Raw genomic sequence first — 18,191 nt, forward strand, 5'->3', positions numbered from 1 at the left:
ACGGAGACCACCACAAGGTTTGCTTAGCATGATGTTACTTGCCGCTATTGGAAGTTATGGATCCACAGCACGGAGCTGCGGGGGGGGGGGAGGGGGATTCTGATGATCCCATTTAGGAAGCCAGATTTTGCTTAGACTCCTAAATCTTGCGATACGCCCTCCATGTATGTGCCCATACACGTGGATTCTCACTGCAGTGGTCCAATACCTTAAGATAATCAGGTATGAACCTCATTATTTGCAGTCACAGCCCATCGAGTCTCCTGGCAAGGTGGGAAGGAAGAGGCCCGTTCGCCAACTCATCAGTACTCCCATTCCCAGCGGCTAGGAGCATCCCTTAAAGGCCTGCTTAAGATGCAGCTTGGCCTGCTTCAGTGGTTCACCCACTCCCGTGGCAAACTCCAGCCTTGTTCCTAGTGTTGCTTCACAGGATGGAGAGGGTACACTAAGCCCACAGAGGCAGCTTGGCTAGCTGGAGACCCTTCTCCACCCCCACCCGGCCAGAGGGCTGCCAGGCCCAGACCACAGCTTCGTTTGTTCCTCTGTCAGACTCCCCCACCGAAGACTATGGGCTTGTCTGCACTACCCGCCGGATCAACGGGCGGCAATCAATCCAGCGGTGGGTCGATTTATCGCGTCTAGTCTAGATGCAATAAATCGACCGCTGAGCGCTCTCCCGTTGATTCCGGTACTCCACCAGAACAAGGCACGCAAGCGGAGTCGAGGGGAGAGCGTCAGCCATCGACTTACCGCAGTGAAGACACCGCGGTGAGTAGATCTAAGCGCGTCGACTTCAGCTTTGCTATTCACGTAGCTGAAGTTACGTTTCTTAGCTCAACCCTGCACGGAAGCGTAGACAAGCCCTTAGCCCTCTGCTACTTGGGAGTCAGCCAGCTTCTCTCCTAGCAAGGGCACAAGCGTGCGAACGCCACCCCAACAGTAGCCTAGGTGCCTCGGATAGAGACGAGCGTCTCTCAGGGCACGGAGAAGTTAGGCCTTTGACTTGCCCAACCCTACATTTTAAACTTTATTGGGCAACTTTTAAAACCCAATTGTTGGTCAAACGCAAATCAGGGGCTTGTTCAGGTTTGTGCTGATGGAACAGGAGTTCAGCTCGTCCAGTCACGCACATTGTTTTTCATTTTCTGCTGCTCGATTATCTCTCTCAGCTCCATAGCTTCCTTTTCGAGCGAGGAGACCTGCTCAGCCTTCGCTTGAAGTCTGCAATGAAACAAGAGGGCGTGTTTGGAGCAGTGCTCTTCACCGAGTCATGTGCTGTCAGCAGTCATGATCAAATTTCCCCATGCACCCCAGCATGCTAACAGGACAGCTATGTAGTGCCAGAAGTCCCTGCAGACCTCAGTGACATGCAGCCAGACTGTGCCAGCAGTAACATAGAATCATAGCACTGGAAGGGACCTCAAGAGGTCATCGAGTCCAGTCCCCTGCACGCACGGCAGGACTAAGTATGATCTAGATCATTCCTGACAGGTGTTTATCTAACCTGCTCTTAAAAATCCCCAATGATGGAGATTCCACCAAATATGCACCAGTGTTTTGGGGTCTCTCTTTATTTTAAAATAAAAATAAAACAAAGATCTTTGCCCAAAGCAAATGGCAGACAGACAGATTTTTTTGGGGGAGGACAGGATACAATTGCCCAAGTTAGAACCAGTTTGCTGAGTACAGTTATCTGTACCGATTCCCCTGTGTCCTCAGCTAATTAGACAGGAGAAACTGGCTAGTGGGTCTTCAAAACGGGCACCAGGAAAGGAAAACAAGCATTCAAAACAAGAGTGCAATTTGTCAAGCTGTGAACTCTGTAGGGTGAGACGCAGGACTTGAAACTGCTCTTAGCTCACCTCTGTCTGAAATTAAACTAGGCCAAGATTTTTCAAAAATGGCTACTGAGAGTGAAGGGCCCAAATCTTCAGAAACGACTAGTTACTTGGGTGCCACAGTTTCTGTCCGTCAGCTCGGTACCTTGAAGGGGGCCTGGTTTTCCCAGCAGCATCGGGCACCCACCCTTTTCAGGAGCACTCAGATCACTAGTCAATTCTGAAAGCTTTGGGCCAAGGAACCTGGAGCTGCATGGAGACACTCAGGTAAGCGACTGGCATGCTAGTAGCTCCCGTTGCAGTCAGGCCAGGGGTGTTCGTGGGCATAAAGCCAGTCTGAAAAGTCATTCCTATAGATTTATTTTCAGGAAGTCTGCCACTGGTTTAAATTTTAAGAGGGTATTGCTAAGTTGCTCTGATTGGCAGGCAAACTTCATTTTGATTGACACAAACTTGGCCTCTACTTCAGCATCTCTCAAAAATGGGAAGCTTGTATAGAACTACAAAGCCTGTCAACTCTAGAACGCACCTTAGGTCTTCAGCTGTTCGTGCATTTGCAAGAAGTGTCACTTCAAAATGGACTAGCCGTTGGTGTAGGCCAGCGTGCGAATCAACATTTACATGGCCTACGCCTGCCAGAAGTCAGCTAGAGCACTCCGTTTAACTTTGCCTTCAGTGACAGCACCCCAGTAATGTCAGCATATGAACAGCTCACGGGAAAGTTGGGGGAAGGGAATCCCAGCCCTGACTCCTTTGGTGCAGCCTTTCAGCGCACGGATGGAGAGAGCAGTACATTCACCAGTCTTACCTTAACTGCAGCTGGCTCACTTCTGCTTGATTAGCTGCCTGAAAGTTAGACAGAGGTTGCCTTTAATACATGCATTATAAACACAGTACAGGACAGCTCCCCACCCCCTCTCCAGCATGCTTACGGTGCATGCAATGCTGTAAGTCACGCTTCATCCCAGGCCTGCTCTCCCCTTCAGATGTAGGGACCACCACCGTGGCGCTGACCTGCAAGTCTGCGTCTTTCTCCACTTCCTTCGCGTGGCCTGCCTCCAGGAGAGCTTCAATGGATTTGATCCTCTCTGTGAGCTGCTCATTTTCAGAGCTGGCTTCTAGCAGCTTCACTTTCAGGGTGCTCAGCTCCTCCGATTTACTTTTCACCTCCATTTCATAGGACAGCAGCTTGGCTTCAGACTCTGCCAGAGGAAGGTGGGTAGAGGAGACAGAGGCAAGTTAGATGTGTACAGATTCAAAGAGGGAGAGAGAACGTAGACGGCCAGAGCTAAAGTTAGCCCTAGAGAGGACAGGGCTTTGGACCACGAGCACGTTTCAGACAGCAAGGTCCTGGGCAGACAGGTAAAGAACACGCGCAGCGAGACCAGGCAGTATGGACGGTTATTTGCAGGCTCACCCGGAAGAATGAGTGCGTTTTATTGTAGCTCTCGCGTCAGTGACAGAGTGATGGATTTTTGACAACATGGCTGGCCAAGACACCCCACCCCAAGTGTCGGCTTTAACCTGCCAGCCCTTGTGCACGATACAGCAGGGAGCAGCACACGCTTGCCGTCCTCTCGTGCAAGGGGGAGTGGAGGATCTACCGTGCCAGGAGCTGTGCCCCCCCCCCCCCCCCCCCGTGAAGCAGGACTGTGCAGCAGCACCCCACATAAAGCAGCGAGTTCACCAGTGCTTCAGCTTTGAGAGTCAGACCCTTAGCACCACACCAGGCAGGACGGAGCCTCAGAGAGGCTAAAACTGGGAACCTCCTGCCTTCTGGTGTCGTCATCATGGCTAGCGCAGCTGCCCCGCTCCGGACCACCCCACCCCAGCTCCCACTGGCATTTCCCCACAAAAGGCCCAATTCTCCCCACTCCTGCTCTCAGCACTTCCCCAGCAGCACCCGCAGGCCACCAGACAATCACCATTGGGATTTCCCCAGCTCCCGCTGGGCCTCTGGGAAAGGGCCAGCAGCTGAAACTCAGACACAGAGGCCCGCCCTGCTCCGCTTCAGAAAGGAACATGCTAGCATTAGCGAGGTGAAGGCCGGCAGAGGGCAAAGTTTGAGCTCCAGGGCAGAGCATGCGCGCCCTCCTGGGCATCCCTGCAGCATCCTCTCACCAGCAATGCTCTGCTGCTGGTCCTTCACCTTCTCCGTGTCCGCCAGCAGGTTCTTGTAGCTGGTCTGGGATTTGCGCAGCTCCTCGCTTACTTCATCCAGCCTCTTCTGCAGTGTCGCCTCCGTTTCTTTTTGAGAAGTCTGCATGAAGGAGAGGGGAAAAAAAAAAAAAAGAAGAGCGCGCTAGACACTAAGCCAGGCTGGAGAGAGCAGCCCCACTGCCGGTCTGCCAGGTCCCGCCCTGTCTGAAACCCAGTCTTCTCCCAGCATTCTCCACGCAGGAAGCTTTCACACGCACAGCACTTGGATTGGAGGTATACAAGCCCCTCAATGGTCTCCTCCTTCCCTCAGCTGGCAGCGTTGTTCTGTGTATAACCCCCCCACCATTCCCTAGTTTGGGGCCGTGCTTGTTACTGTATATTCCTAGGGTGAGATTTTTGAAGCGGGCCTACAATTTCCAACATGGTACAAGCCAGACAGCCAGGGATGCAAGCGCATCTCACCATACGTGCACGACCATGGTAATTCCACGTGCAAGTCAAGTGTGCACAGTTTGCACATCTGATATTTAGGGCTGGTCCAAAAAAAAAAAAAATCTTATTGAAGAATGTTTTCTGTTGGGAAGATTCTCGATGGAGTGATCAGAAATGTTTGCTTGGTTTGAATGAGAATTTTTTTTTCCAGTGAGGGGAAGGAACAGAAAAAATTCTCATTTCAAAGCAATGCATCTCTCTGGCCCTTAAGTTGCCTGGGGGTGGAGGACCACTGTGGTGAGCCTCCTTTAAAGTCAACCCCAAAGCTCCAGCTGGCACAGGACACAGCTGCTTACCTAGCCAGCAGGGTAGGGAGCATGGTCCGTGCTGAAATCTCTGCCCTGTATTCCCATTAGCTTCTGTGCTGCGAGCAATTCGAGGGGCTGGCGAGCGCCTTCTTAGAATAAGCCCTGTCTATTTCGGTACCAACGTCTCATGCTTTACCCCATCCCCTCACTTAGTGTGTTCTTGCTGCCCATTCTCACCCCTGCAGGGGGCAGGGTTCCCGGGGAGGGCATTTGCTCCCCATGGCAGGGAGGGCCTGCTTATTTTTCTTGCCAATGGCACACGCTAGATGTGTAGCTGAAGCACCCAGCCGCTACAGAATCCAGCTGGCTAGGAACAGAGTTACTCGATACGTTATTATGGTGAAGTGTGTTCGGCTCAGTGGAATTTTCAGTGTGGTTTGGGCAGAGTACAATCTTTCCACATCAAGAAGTGTCAAGAGAAGGGCACGCATTGGCTGGCCCTTCATGGAGACACAGGAGCAGAGAATGTGATGATCACGCTAAAAGAGAAACTCTCTTTATTTCTCCTCCCCCTTTCCGACAAGAGCCCCCAGTGAGGATAAAGTTATGGCAACCTGTGGCCAACACTCCCCTCCATCTGTCCCGTTCCTACAGCCATCAGCAGGGAGGCAGATTTTAAAAGCACATTTCTCAAACTCTGAAAGCTTTCAGAGGGATGACAACGTTGTGCAACTGCACAAACTTAGCTCAGATATTGGGCAATGCTTAAAAGTTCCTAAGTCACTTGAGATTGACTCAGTCTCCAAGAGAAGATCCACACACACACCCATATATACATACCAGCCATGTTCACAGCTAGCTCTCTTTCCCTATAAAGATACCATGTCGCCTTAAACTAGCGTGATACAGAGATTATTCACTTAGAAATATTTCAGTCAGGTGCCCATTATTTTGTTAACATTAATGGATGCAGCAGGTAGGCAGAGTTGTAGATCATGCAGAAAGGCCAGTGTTACATGTCAAGAGGCCTGCGTTTGTCTGGTAGCCAGGTGGCCCTCAAGCTTGCATGCCTGACCCCCTGGGGCCACATCAAAGGAGGTCCCTCCTGAGACTTGACCCGTTCCCCAGTTCCATTCACTCTTACTGCAGCCAGGTAAGCACACAGTTCAAAAGAAGTGTGCATGCTTTGAACATGCATTAATGTGTATCGGGAGGAGCCTATTCTGAACTGCAAAGAGAATAGGAGGACTTGTGGCACCTTAGAGAGACTAACATATTTATCTGAGCGTAACCTTTTGTGGGCTACAGCTCACTTCATCGGATGCATAGAATGGAACATAGAGTAAGAAGATAGATATAGATAGACACACACACACACACACACACACGTTGGAAGTTGCCATACAAACTGAGAGGCTGATTCGTTAAGATGAGCTATTGTCAGCAGGAGAAAAAAAAACAAAAAACTTTTGTAGTGATAATCAAGACGGCCCATTTAGACAGTTGACAAGAAGGTGGGAGGATACTTAACGTAGGGATATAGATTCCATATGTGAATGACCCAGCCACTCCCAGTCTCTATTCAAACCCAAGTTAATGGTATCGAGTTTGCATATTAATTCAAGCTCAGCAGTTTCTCGTTGGAACCTGCTTTTAAAGCTTTTCTGTTGCAAAATTGCCACCCTTAAATCTTTTACTGAGTGGCCAGAGAAGTTGAAGTGTTCTCCTACCGGTTTTTGAATATTAGGATTCCTGATGTCAGATTTGTGTCCATTTATTCTTTTGCGTAAAGACTGTCCGGTTTGGCCAATGTACATGGCAGAGGGGCATTGCTGGCACATGATGGCATATATCACATTGGTAGAGGTGCAGGTGAACGAGCCCCTGATGGCATGGCTAATGTGATTAGGTCCTGTGATGGTGTCCCCTGAATAGATATGTGGACACAGTTGGCAACAGGCTTTGTTGCAAGGACAGGTTCCTGGGTTAATGGCTCTGTTGTGTAGTTGCTGGCGAGTATTTGCTTCAGGTTGGGGGGTGGTCTGTAAGCGAGGACTGGCCTGTCTCCCAAGATCTGGGAGAGTGAGGGATCATTCTGAACTGGGAGCAATCAAAGACATCAAACCACATCTCAGGAGAGAGAAGGCAGTTTACAGCAGAGCAATATGAAGGTTTCTGTGAGAGCTGTAATGTGATATGGGTCTCTGCTACCATGAAGCTGGGATTTCCTGCTGTTGCTGAACGCACGCCAACATCATTTCAGGAGACAGTGGCTGGCTGCCACCTCTTTAGGATTCATGGCCTAACTTCCTTGCATGTCATCTGTGCATATGAGTAAGAAGCAATACCGCAAGTCTCCCCTTTAAATCGAACTACAGCCTGAGAATCGATATTTTTGACTATGAGGCATTACGGGGTCCATACGCTGCGCGCCATGAACCCACGGCTCCTATATTGACACCCAGCGCTGTAGTGTTTAAGTGTCGCCCATGCGGTAACAAAACCAGCCACCAAAAAAGCAGGAACAGGAAAAAAAGGAAAAAAACACACCACATTCCCCATCAGTAATGCAAAACCAGTTTTCTCACCTGTCTGCAGGTAAACAAGCTCTGACAGAGCAGAGGTTGCGAGAGACAGAGTGCAAGGTCCCTGTTGCGTGAGAACTCTGGTACACTTCATATCATAAACCCCCTCAGACGAGAGGCACGCTGCCGGTAAGTTTCAGAGTGGAACTATTTTTATGATGCTCCTGTTATCAAGCGGACGGCAATCACTGTCCTAGAGCACCCGAGTCGTGTGTCACTTTGCCCTGCTCTGTGCTGCAGTGACGCTTGGCCGTGGCACAGTTGGGTTGGACATTTATATGGCTGAGAATACGCAGAGTTATAAACCCTCATGCTCCAGGGTGTGAGCCAGCCTCTGGAGTACTGGGGGTCAGGAGGGAATTTTCCATGGGGGCAGATTATCTCCCAATTGCCTATGCAGGGCTTCTTGCATCTTCCCCTGAGGCATCTGGTGCTGGCCCCTGTCTGAGGTGGGACACAGGAATAGGAGAATTCCTGGTATGGCAGTTTTACGTGAGGGCAGCACTAATGTGCCAGGCAACTTCTGACCAGTGTCAGGTATCTTCAGCAGCACTCCGTGTTAAACCCCCATTAAACTGATAGTGCTTTTAGTTCGTTTGACCTCATGTCAGGCTAGGCTTGTCTTTCTGGTGACAGCCGACGCTCTCTGGGACAGGAAAGAAGCAGCAGGGGTGAAGGCAGCCAATGGCCAGTTTACTGACCACCAGTTTCCATCAGAATACAAAGAGACCTGGCTATGTGGTGTTAAGGCTGATCAGATCAACCCTAGGTTTATCATCAACTGGATTTTTGGTGTCCTGAGGAATTTGTTTTTAAATGGAGATTCTCTCCCTCCCGCCCCCCATATATATCATGCTTCTTACCACCCTTTGAGCTTCTGTCAGTGATGCAATATGCCCAACTTGTAAGTCTATAGTGTACAGGCTAACATGGGGGTGAGGGAAAGGGATGTGAAGAGGTTGATTTTTCAGCAAGAAATAGGCCCAAGACGATACTCTCCTGTAGCAAGAAGCCTTTACCAAACCTTAGTCTAAATATTCCATGTTATTAGCTACTCGTTTAGCAATTACAGCTGGGCAAGAAATTGTTCCCCATCCCGCACAAGCCTGCTGTAGGGAAAATATGTTTCTGTCCAGAACTGTGACCAGGAAAAAAAAAAAAAAAAGTCACCAATTTTCATAAGTTGAAAATCCAAAATCATCATTTCATAGAAGTATTTTGTTTTGCTTTGGGCCAATTTTTTTTTAAAAACCAATTAGCTTAACATTTCAAACCTGCTGTTTTGAACCAGAAATATTTCGTTTCTAAAAGGTCGAAATGGAACAACGTTTGGACCATCTCTCCCCGCCACCTCAGTGGAAAAAATTCATTGAACCCAACACCCTTTCCCGCAAAGCTTCCATTTTGTCAGTCAAAATACTGATTAGCCAGACATTTCATCCAAAAACTCTCAAATAGCACCCACTGCTCCACTACTTAATTAGGACCCTGCGGTGCCGCACGCTGCACAGACAGCAAGAAACAGCTTTGGTTCGAAACAGACAATGCCATCTTTCCCCTATGTATTATCCCCATTTTACAGAAGGGAAACTGAGGCACAGAGCTTTACATGACTTGCTCAAGGTCAAACAGCCAGATCTCCAGAGTCCCAGTCCAATGCCTAACCACAAGACCACCCTTCCTCTGTGTAAGCAACAGCTACAATAAAGGTAGCTACTTCAGAGAAGAAAGCCACATGACTAGAAGAAAAACAAAAAACAGTGGTTTGTTGGCACAGTGCTGACCTGGAGCTGGCTGATTTGTTTTTCATACGCAGCGGCCTTTATCTCCAGGTTCTTTTTCTGTTGTTCCTCCTGATGAAGCGTCTCCGATTTTTCAGACAGCTCTTTCATTAGTTTACTGCATTCCTGCCGCAGCTTGGCTAGCTCTGCATTTTGCCTGGACAGACAGACAGACAGACAAATCAGTTACATTTCTGTATAGACTCATACTATTCCAGCTCAGTGGGACTGGAGTTATCTCATCAGCCTCAATCCTTCACTTGCATAGGTGCTGGAACTAGGGGTTCAGCCACACCCCCTGGCGTGAAGCATTTTCCACTGTATACAGGGTTTACACTTTGGTTCAATGGCTCTCAGCACCCCCACTATATAAACTGTTCCAGTGGCCCTGTACACTTGAAACATATTTTTACTGCATTACTTCAGATGCAAATATTTAGAGACATGTCCTTTTCCTGCTTCCCCAAATGTGTAATTTCCTTCATGGAAGAGAACCTCTTCAGCAAGAAAAAAGTCACAATGCAGTTAATAAGCCCCTTTTCAAAAGATGGAGTTTCATTCTTAGGATGTAAAAATCTGAGGATTTATCTTCAGAACATAAAAAGGAAGTGCTCTAAGCATTTGGAGTTGAGTCAATTACTTTAAAGCTTTTATATAAAAACTAAATAGTCAATGATCTCTTATTTTAAAGAGAAGCTTGTTTAGTATGCACTGGCTAGTTCTTGTTTCTCTATTGTTACTCTTCCTTTTCTCTTATTCTACAGCCAAAAAAAATTAGGAGTTTTTTTAAACCCAATTAGGAAGTACAAGATTTTCCATCAATCACATATGCAATGTTATTTTAAATCAGGGTAGATAATTAACTAGGGTAGGTTAGATCTAGGTTAGATAGACACTGCAGAGCAAAGAGTGAAACCGAACAGTACAATTTACCTGCACTAAACAAGACACCTATGGTTTGCCAATCTAGTGGGCCCTTCTGGACTGGAACTCTATGAAACTATAAAGCTAGAAAAATGAGCCAAGTTCAATCACCGAATTGAAACCCTCAAAGACAAAGAGCCCCATCACAATGCATGAGCCAGGAGTGTGTCAGTCTTCACAGACGGCAGCTAAACTGAATTTTGAATGTTACTTCAGAAAATGATATTTGAGTGCCGAGTGTTCTGGAGTTGGGCTCAATTCAAGCCCTGGTTAGGTCAGACGGAGGAGTTTGATCATTTACATCACAACTGAACTGCGCCCTAATTCAGCGAGAATGAGCAGTCTGCTCCAGAATTGGCATGATGGGGTGTGGGAAGGCAAGCATTTTGCAATGCATCGGTAATAATGCTGGGTGGAAAGTGGTTTCCCACCCACAGAAGACTGACTAGGTTTAATTTAAAAAAAAAGAAAAGAAAATGCTGCCCTGGTGCCTCCTGGGAGTTGTAGTTTGGATACCTCATGCTCACATTGTCCTCTGGGCCATGCTCCACAATCAGACTACATCGCCTGGAGTGTCAATTTTACTTCCTATCAAGGGAAGGCTGTGCATGAATAGGGGCACAGTGACCATGTGCTTTTCCAGCTGAAAACACTGATTTAACACTCCCCACCCCACCCCCCAAGAAAAAGCAGACACTTTCCTCAAGAAAGCTGAGTCATGCAAAACAAAACCTGATTTCAAAAAGACAGATGATTCAACAGAAAGCTTGCCACCAGCTCTAACCAGCAGAAAGATGGAGAAGCTTGGAGCATGCTCTACTTTCACGGGCACTAGATGTGCCCTGGGGTGGTGGGGGGGTTGGATTTTTGGAAGGGAGGAAGACAGTGTAGTAAAGCTACCCTGCATGACCCATGTCTTGCAGCTCACATCCGTGTATTCACCAAAACACATTTTCTTACTTGCTCTCCGTCTGGCTCGTGGCTTGGTTCAGAGCATCCCGCAGGATCGAGTTCTCCTGCTGCAAGCGAGCCAGCTGGGTGCTGGGGCCGTTCTCAAGCTGTTCTTGAAGAGTCCGAATCTGGAAGAGCAAGGACGTCAGTACACGGGGACGCCTCCATTGGCATGCTGGGCCCAAGACTACAGCAACAGTTTTCCTTTCTTTAAAGTCACACACCGAAACCATGTTTTTCTTGTCCCACTTGTACACGGTAGCAAAAGCCTGGCTTTCTACAGACGTGCCACTCTGCCCCCAAACACCTTGCCCTCTTAAAGCATCTTCCCTTTTTATTACATCTTTTACTGTATTGGTTATAACCAAATGCAGAGCCCAAAATAAAGCATGTGAGAAAGGGGGAGGACATTCCCCCCCACACCGAGAAGCCACTGAGTAGGGGGAAGAAATCTGTGACAAGAGCTAAATCTTAGGCAGTTCCTGTGAGATCCTTTCACCTCTCCTCCTCCCCTAACCCTACCCCAAGTTAGTTAGTTTGGAAAGGTATTTTTGGAGGGAGAGGGGAAGGGAGGGGCAATGGGATGCCAGCTTCAGAAGGGTTTATAAAGTTACTTTGGTCCATTCTGGCCTTAAACTCTGTTAATCCTAAAACCCAAGCAGGGACTTCAGTGGTATTTCCTTAGAAGTACAGCTGTGGGAAATATTCAGATGTTAATGCCACTCACACTAAACCTGGGTACAATGTGGCCACAGCTTCAGCCATGCCAAAGCAGGTGCAGTCGGGGTCCCTTCGGGGTTTTGAATGAAGTTTACCTTATATCTCCAAGGAAACTAAGCCCTGCAAACCAATCTCTGCTCCCAGTGCTGCCAGACTGCAGATTAAGTCTAGTAGGAGAGCCTGTGTTTTGAAGCATAAAACGCGTCTCCTACCTTTCCTTGCAACTGCTGGGTTTCATTCACATGATCCTGGTAACTAGCCTGCATGCGAGCTTGCACGGCAGTAATCTCTTGTTCACGTGCCAACAGCTGCTCTTTCAACTTGGTTTCAACAGCGACCATCTTGGCCTTCTCAGCTGCAAGCTCCTTCAAGAAGAGGAGATGCTTTTAATTCTCAGCAACTTTTCTTTAAAAAAAAAGACATCTTACAATCTAAAACATTTAAGTGTTCAGCAATGTTATAGCCAGAGGTCATCCATCCAATTCCAGGCTAACCCAGCATTAGCCAGCACCGTTGATCTGTATTACTCAACTCCAACAAAACCTTATGTTTGTTTCTGAATTTTGGTTTGAGTGCTGTAGCCACTATTGCTCCACATTAGGTCAGCTAAGAGAGAGGCGTAAGATCCTAGAGTTTCTCCAGATCAATAACCTATTACATACACGTGTCCAAGCGGGAAAGCCACATCAGAAGGCAGCACCACTCATCTTCTGTTGTTTCGCTGTCCCATTGCACTATTCTGCTCCATTAACTCGCACGGGTCACAAGCAGATTTTGTGACACCAGCTAGGACGGGATTCGAGAATATTTGCAGGGTGGTTGGCTAATGAAGGACAACAAGAGAGGGAAGAATTGTTGCTCAATGTAGATTCTGGAGTCTCACACACACCACTTATTAAATCAGGTCCAGACCATGGCTTAGCCTGAAGAGGAGGTGTAAGGGCTTCTTGGCTTTCAGCTTTAATTAGAGCAGGAGGAGTTGAAGTTTGGTTCCAGAGTGCAAGATGGTGGAGGCGCTAGCATGTTGTCAGAGGGATACCCATCCCTGGCCCCAGTGAAGACACTGCACTGAAATATTCGTGTTCACTACTTGCAAGGAGAGGAGAAGAATCTCCATGATTAGGGTGGATATAGAAGAGTTTGGTTTTTTCCACCCTTCTCCCAGTTACAGCCAATAACCCACCTTGCTATTACATAGCGATTTTGGGAGCCTGAGAGAGGTGACTGATTTTGACCTGTTCTGGTCCCCATTGACTGCACAGCCTCAGAAAATATTTGCATTAGAAGTCAGCACTAGACTTTCAGATCTCGGCTGGATTTTGGAGGGAGGCTTCCACACTAGCTCAGAAACAGTATGGTGTAACCACATGAATTCAACTCATTTGGATTTAAAAAGCATCCTCCTTCCAGCGAAGGACAGCAAGGCCGTGCTCAGTAGTTTTACACTGAACATGCACGAAGCTGCCTCGGATCCACTGAGCTGTGCAGAATTCTCCCCCAAACAAAGAAAACAAAGTTTGTTGGCATTTTGCAGAAGGCGTTTTTCTGGATAGCCACAGCTCTGCGAGTGTGTGACAGACTTCCATGATGAGCTCTTTTGGACAGGGACTGTCTTTTTCGTCTCTGTTTGTACAGCACTTAGCCCAATGAGATCCCTAGGTGTTACCACTCTTCAGATCGTAAACGTGCCTTGTATAGAATCAGCGTCACACCAGAAATGAGCTCTCTGAAGAATTTTACATGCCAGACAGCTAGATTTGAGAGCCCACGGAGAAACACTAGCAGCAGGGGAGCATGTCAAATAGACACTTTCTCCATCTTCCAGGCTGAAGCCAACGTGAGCGGTTCAGGCTGCAGGGAATGCAGGAGACCACACAGTCCTCACCTTAGTGAGCTCCCTCAGTTTGTTTCTGGCAGCAGATGAATCCTCTTGTTCAGTAGCAAGTTGCTTTTCTTTCTCTTCCAACTGACGTTTCAGAGTGGTAACCGGGTCCCCCTTCTGAGTCGCCTGTGAAGAGACCACATGTTATTTGTGCAATCCACCTCGTAATCTCTTCTTCCGTCAGGATAGGAAAGATTAGCAGAAACTTGTGCCTAAACTGCCAAGTGCAACAGCAAGGAAGCAAACTCAGTAAGAACGCAAACGCTTGGGTGGAGAGAGCATGCAGAAGGTGGTTTCTAGCCAACCCTAGCTTAATCTCGTCACACGGGGGAAGGGCATTTAATACTGCCGAGGACAACAAATTGAGCGCCTGGCATGGGACTGGAAGCTAGTATGACAGTCCAGCATGTCCCCACCTTCCAGAAGGCTGGTCATTTGGACAGCCACACCGAAAAGTCACGCAACAACAAAACTACACAGCCAGATCCTTGGCTCGCAGAACCCTGCCGACGTCACCAGCAGGTAAGAAGAGACCTAGACAGCCCTCCGCACATGCTGGATTTTAAGGGGATGCACCACGGAAGGACTTTAGAATTGCTGGCACCAAGGCAAGCGTTAATAAAACCTAGCTCTGATGTAGCCCTTTGCACCGGTAGATCTCAAGGCACTTGACAAAGGAGATCAATAGCATTATCCCCATTTTGAAGATGGGGACATAGACAGGGGAAGTGACTTGCCCTGTAGAGCTGGGAACAGTCTCCAGGACTTCTGAATCCCAGTCCAGTGTCCTGTCCACTAAGCTGCACTGCCTACCCTCACTCAGCATTCTCCCCCTGCTGACCTCAAACCGATGGAGTTTTCCTTTAATCTCTGCAGGCAATGCTGGGGTTCGCTCTCGCCGGAGAAGCAGGGTCTAGAGAGATTAGTAGTTTTAACTACGAGGACAGTTTGGTGCCACACCATGCCAAGGAACAAAATCCTGTCGTCTCAGTCCCGTGAGGTATGTGCGCCAATGCAGGAATCCTCACAAGGCTTCTGACGCCCAAGGCATAACAATCAGGCCTTGGCACTATATAATCCTGGAAGTCAGAGCTTCCCTTATTACGTTTATGGAACAGATGGGTGCTTTGAGCAGCCAACTATAGCCGCTGCTGAGAAACACGCTCTCTTCTGACTTTAAGGACATGTTACAGAAAGGGAGAGTTCTGCAAAACTGATTTACGCTCAGACAAGACAAGTACGTTATATCTGAAGAGCTGGGGCCAGATCCTCAATGTGTATAAGTCACCACAGCTCCACTCCTTACACCGGAGCGGATGTGGCCCCCTGCATCTTCTGATGGCGTTCTACATACATCTGAATTTAACATGCACACACAATTAAGGTAGAGACGAACGACACCATGTGGTTAGCGTTGGTTCTCCCTTCGTTATACAGAAATCAGCGATTGAGCTTTTTGTAACTAGAGTTACAGTACCGTATGCCAGGTGTCCTGAACGCCTGCTTTATCCGTCAGGATCTCAATGAGCTGCTGAGCCTCTCCCTCGCTGAAAACCATGCTGCTAATGGTGGAAACCAGGGTCTTGTATGGGAGGTAGAGGGGGCCATCAGCATCTGTAGGAACTAGAGAGGGAAAAGTGAGAGACTCACATAAATCATTGAATTATCCACAGCTGGACACCGGGGGTTCTCACATTCATATTTATATGGATTTAGTTGAACCGGTGCAAGTCCCTGTGCAGACACGCTTGTTTTGGTTTAAGAGCCTCTCATTACACTAGCTGAAACTGTTCCTAAACAGACTTAAGCTAAACCAAAATAAGTCTGTCTTAAATTAAATCAGGATCCACGCAGCAGCCTTTTGCATGGGTTTAACAAAGAGATTTTTTTTTAAAATTAAAAAAAAATCACTTCAAGTTGTACTGCAAAATTAGTAACGAGGAAGACTTTGACAGCACACGCAGTTCTCAACATCCAGCTAAACTGGTTCACGAGACTAGTCAGCCACCGCATCTATTATCTTCTAGCCCAAAGAGTAATAAAGTCATCGTTGTCTCTCTTACTAACACATTGACACTAACACATTTACCTAGTTCAGGGGTTCTCAAACTGTGGGTTGGGACCCTGTTTTAATGGGGTCGCCAGGGCTGGTGTTAGATTTGCTGGGGCCAAAGCCAAAGCCTGAGGGTAACCTTCAGCTCAGGTGACCAGCCCCCTTCTTGAGGCTGATGCCTTTGGGCTTCAGCTTTGGTCTCCCCACCCCAGGGTGGCAGGGCTTGAGCTTTAGCTCCCCCCGCCTTGTCCAGAGTGGTGGGGCTCGGGTGGGCTCAGGCTTCAGTGCCCCCTCCTGAGGTCATGGAGTCATTTTTGTTGTCAGAAGAGGGATTCAGTGCAATGAAGTTAGAGAACTGTAGACCTAGTTAAAACCTCACAGACCACAACTTTATAAAGTGACATTTAAGAGACTAGAGCTGAATGAATTTCAGACACACCCAGTCTAGGTTAGTTTTAGTTCCATGCTCCAGCTCTGGGATTCTAACACAGCCGAACCATTTAGAAACCTTCAGGAAATCAGCATCTTTAGCTAGTCTGCACACAGTGAATGATGAGGCCACAGCGCGTGGGCCATTTGCAGATATAGTCTGGATTTCCAGAGTGCTGGAAGCTCACAAAAATGCTATCATCTCCAGTAATTATTGGCGCAAGAATCTTCAGACATAGCATAGGTGGAGGAGAACTACGTAGTTGTGGAAAAAATGCCATTTCTCAAGATTCATCTTCTGAAGTGGCATCACCTCCCCAGCTGGCAGTTTCTGTAGAACTGCAACAAGTTGTATAATGCTGTTGTGACCGAGATCGACGGTTAGTTTAGGGCAGTGGTTCTCCACCGGGGGTACGTGTAACCGGGGGGTACGCAGCGGTCCTCCAGGGGATACATCAACTCATCTAGATAGTTGCCTAGTTTTACAACAGGCTACAGAAAAAGCACCAGCAAAGTCAGAACAAACTAAAATTTCATACAGACAGACAATGACTTGTTTATACTGCTCTATATACTACATTCTGAAATGCAAGTACAGTATTTATATTCCAGTCAGTTTATTTTTATAATTACATGGTAAAAATGAGACAGTCAGCAATTTTTCCAGTAATAGTGAGCTGTGACACTTTTGTATTTTTATGTCTGATTTTGTAAGCAAGGAGTTTTTAAATTAGGTGAAACGTGGGGTATGCAAGACAAATCAGCCTCCTGAAAGGAATACAGTAGTCTGGAAAGGTTGAGAACCACTGGTTTACGGTGTGGATGAAATCATAGTTTATAGACCTTTAAGTGGTTTGGACTCTAGTTTAGACAAATTAAGATAACCAGTTATTGCCAAGGCCTCTTGTATTCTGCAGCAATCTAGATCTAAAGTCCTGCACCATTTCATATAACTCCTCCCCGTACAGACATTCTTATTCTGGAATAGCTATTCCACTCAGCTCCCCAGTGCGAACAAACCTCAGCCTGTCACTTTATATTTCAGAACCATTAAGACATGGAGCAGTTCATATCTTGCCTCACCACACAGGTTTAGACTCTATTCACATTTCCCAAGTTCAGCACAACCGGGAGGACTAGATGCTGGAGTGCATGTCACCACTAACAGGGGAAATATGGCTCTTGTTCATCCACACAGCAGCTGTTCCCCATTAAAATAGTGGGGTCTCAGACAGCTTCCAATTAACTGCATTGGTCTTTCTGTTTTAGGTCCTGGGTTCAAGTCACACTGCTGACTCAAGCAGGGTTAATGCCACAAGAAGCACCACGGACTACATGAGGCCCTGTTTATTGCTTCAGTTTGCTGATACAGTACTGTACCCCCACCAAACACACATCCAGATAAAGAGTGGACTTGTTGAACTTCGTCTGCATTCATTCCATTCTGCAAGCACAAGCATCGAGCACATCTGGCAAGCAAAACTGAATCTGACCTTAAGCTTTAGCAGACAGACCAAAGGGTTTTTGGCTTGATATTTTGTTTATCTAGTTTTATCAAACTCAGTGTTTTCTCTAAGCATTAGAATAACACCACTAGTCTTGCTGGAAAAGAATTTGAGATGGTTTCTTTATATAGGAGCATTGCAGCAAACAGCTCGGGATCCAAGTGTTAAATCGCAGCAAAATTATGTCACAGCCCAGAAGCCTTTTAAAAGGCGAGGGACTGCAGAACTAGTGACTGCATGCCAATAGCTTCGGGGGGGTTTAAAAAGAAATTCTGGAGACCCCGCAGCCCAGCAAGAACTGGAGAAGAGAAGATGGGGGAGCAGAAAGCAGGGACCCCGCCCTTCCCCCTCCGCCCAGCAGCGAGGCTGGGAGCCGGAGGAACAAGAAAGCAATTGTTGATCTGGGAACAGGTTCTGCAACCCACCAAGAACCCCAAAAGCAGCCCCAGCCAGTCCAGGAGACCCCCTACCCCAGGGAGTCCCAGCCCAGATCAGTGTATGGGGGAGGAGCTTTCTTCCCCTGCCCCCCCCCCCATGAAAAAGTAGGGTTGGGCCCAGATAGGTAATGGCGGGGGTGGGGGGAGAAGCAGGCCACAGAGCGGTCTGCAGGATAGGGCTGTCAC

The 18,191-nt window shown here is 47.7% G+C and overlaps 1 protein-coding gene across 6 annotated transcripts in view; it reads right to left on the reverse strand.

Moving 5' to 3' along the window:
- RRBP1 (ribosome binding protein 1) overlaps nucleotides 1–18,191 on the reverse strand; it is a 55,761-nt gene that overhangs the window by 15,949 nt on the left and 21,621 nt on the right. For 5 of the 6 annotated variants that reach the window (XM_073339721.1, XM_073339720.1, XM_073339717.1 and 2 more), the window contains exons 3-11: nucleotides 15,059–15,204; nucleotides 13,585–13,707; nucleotides 11,912–12,064; nucleotides 10,989–11,107; nucleotides 9,108–9,261; nucleotides 3,960–4,098; nucleotides 2,853–3,040; nucleotides 2,647–2,684; nucleotides 1,131–1,221 (exon numbers count right to left, since the gene is read on the reverse strand). In XM_073339721.1, coding sequence (XP_073195822.1) covers nucleotides 1,131–1,221; nucleotides 2,647–2,684; nucleotides 2,853–3,040; nucleotides 3,960–4,098; nucleotides 9,108–9,261; nucleotides 10,989–11,107; nucleotides 11,912–12,064; nucleotides 13,585–13,707; nucleotides 15,059–15,204 — 1,151 coding nt within the window. The remainder of the gene's footprint in view (nucleotides 1–1,130; nucleotides 1,222–2,646; nucleotides 2,685–2,852; nucleotides 3,041–3,959; nucleotides 4,099–9,107; nucleotides 9,262–10,988; nucleotides 11,108–11,911; nucleotides 12,065–13,584; nucleotides 13,708–15,058; nucleotides 15,205–18,191) is intronic. The other variant, XM_073339722.1, reaches the window with a different exon arrangement.

This window comes from Lepidochelys kempii, chromosome 3, assembly GCF_965140285.1.
Source record: "Lepidochelys kempii isolate rLepKem1 chromosome 3, rLepKem1.hap1, whole genome shotgun sequence".
Classification (NCBI taxonomy): domain Eukaryota; kingdom Metazoa; phylum Chordata; order Testudines; family Cheloniidae; genus Lepidochelys; species Lepidochelys kempii.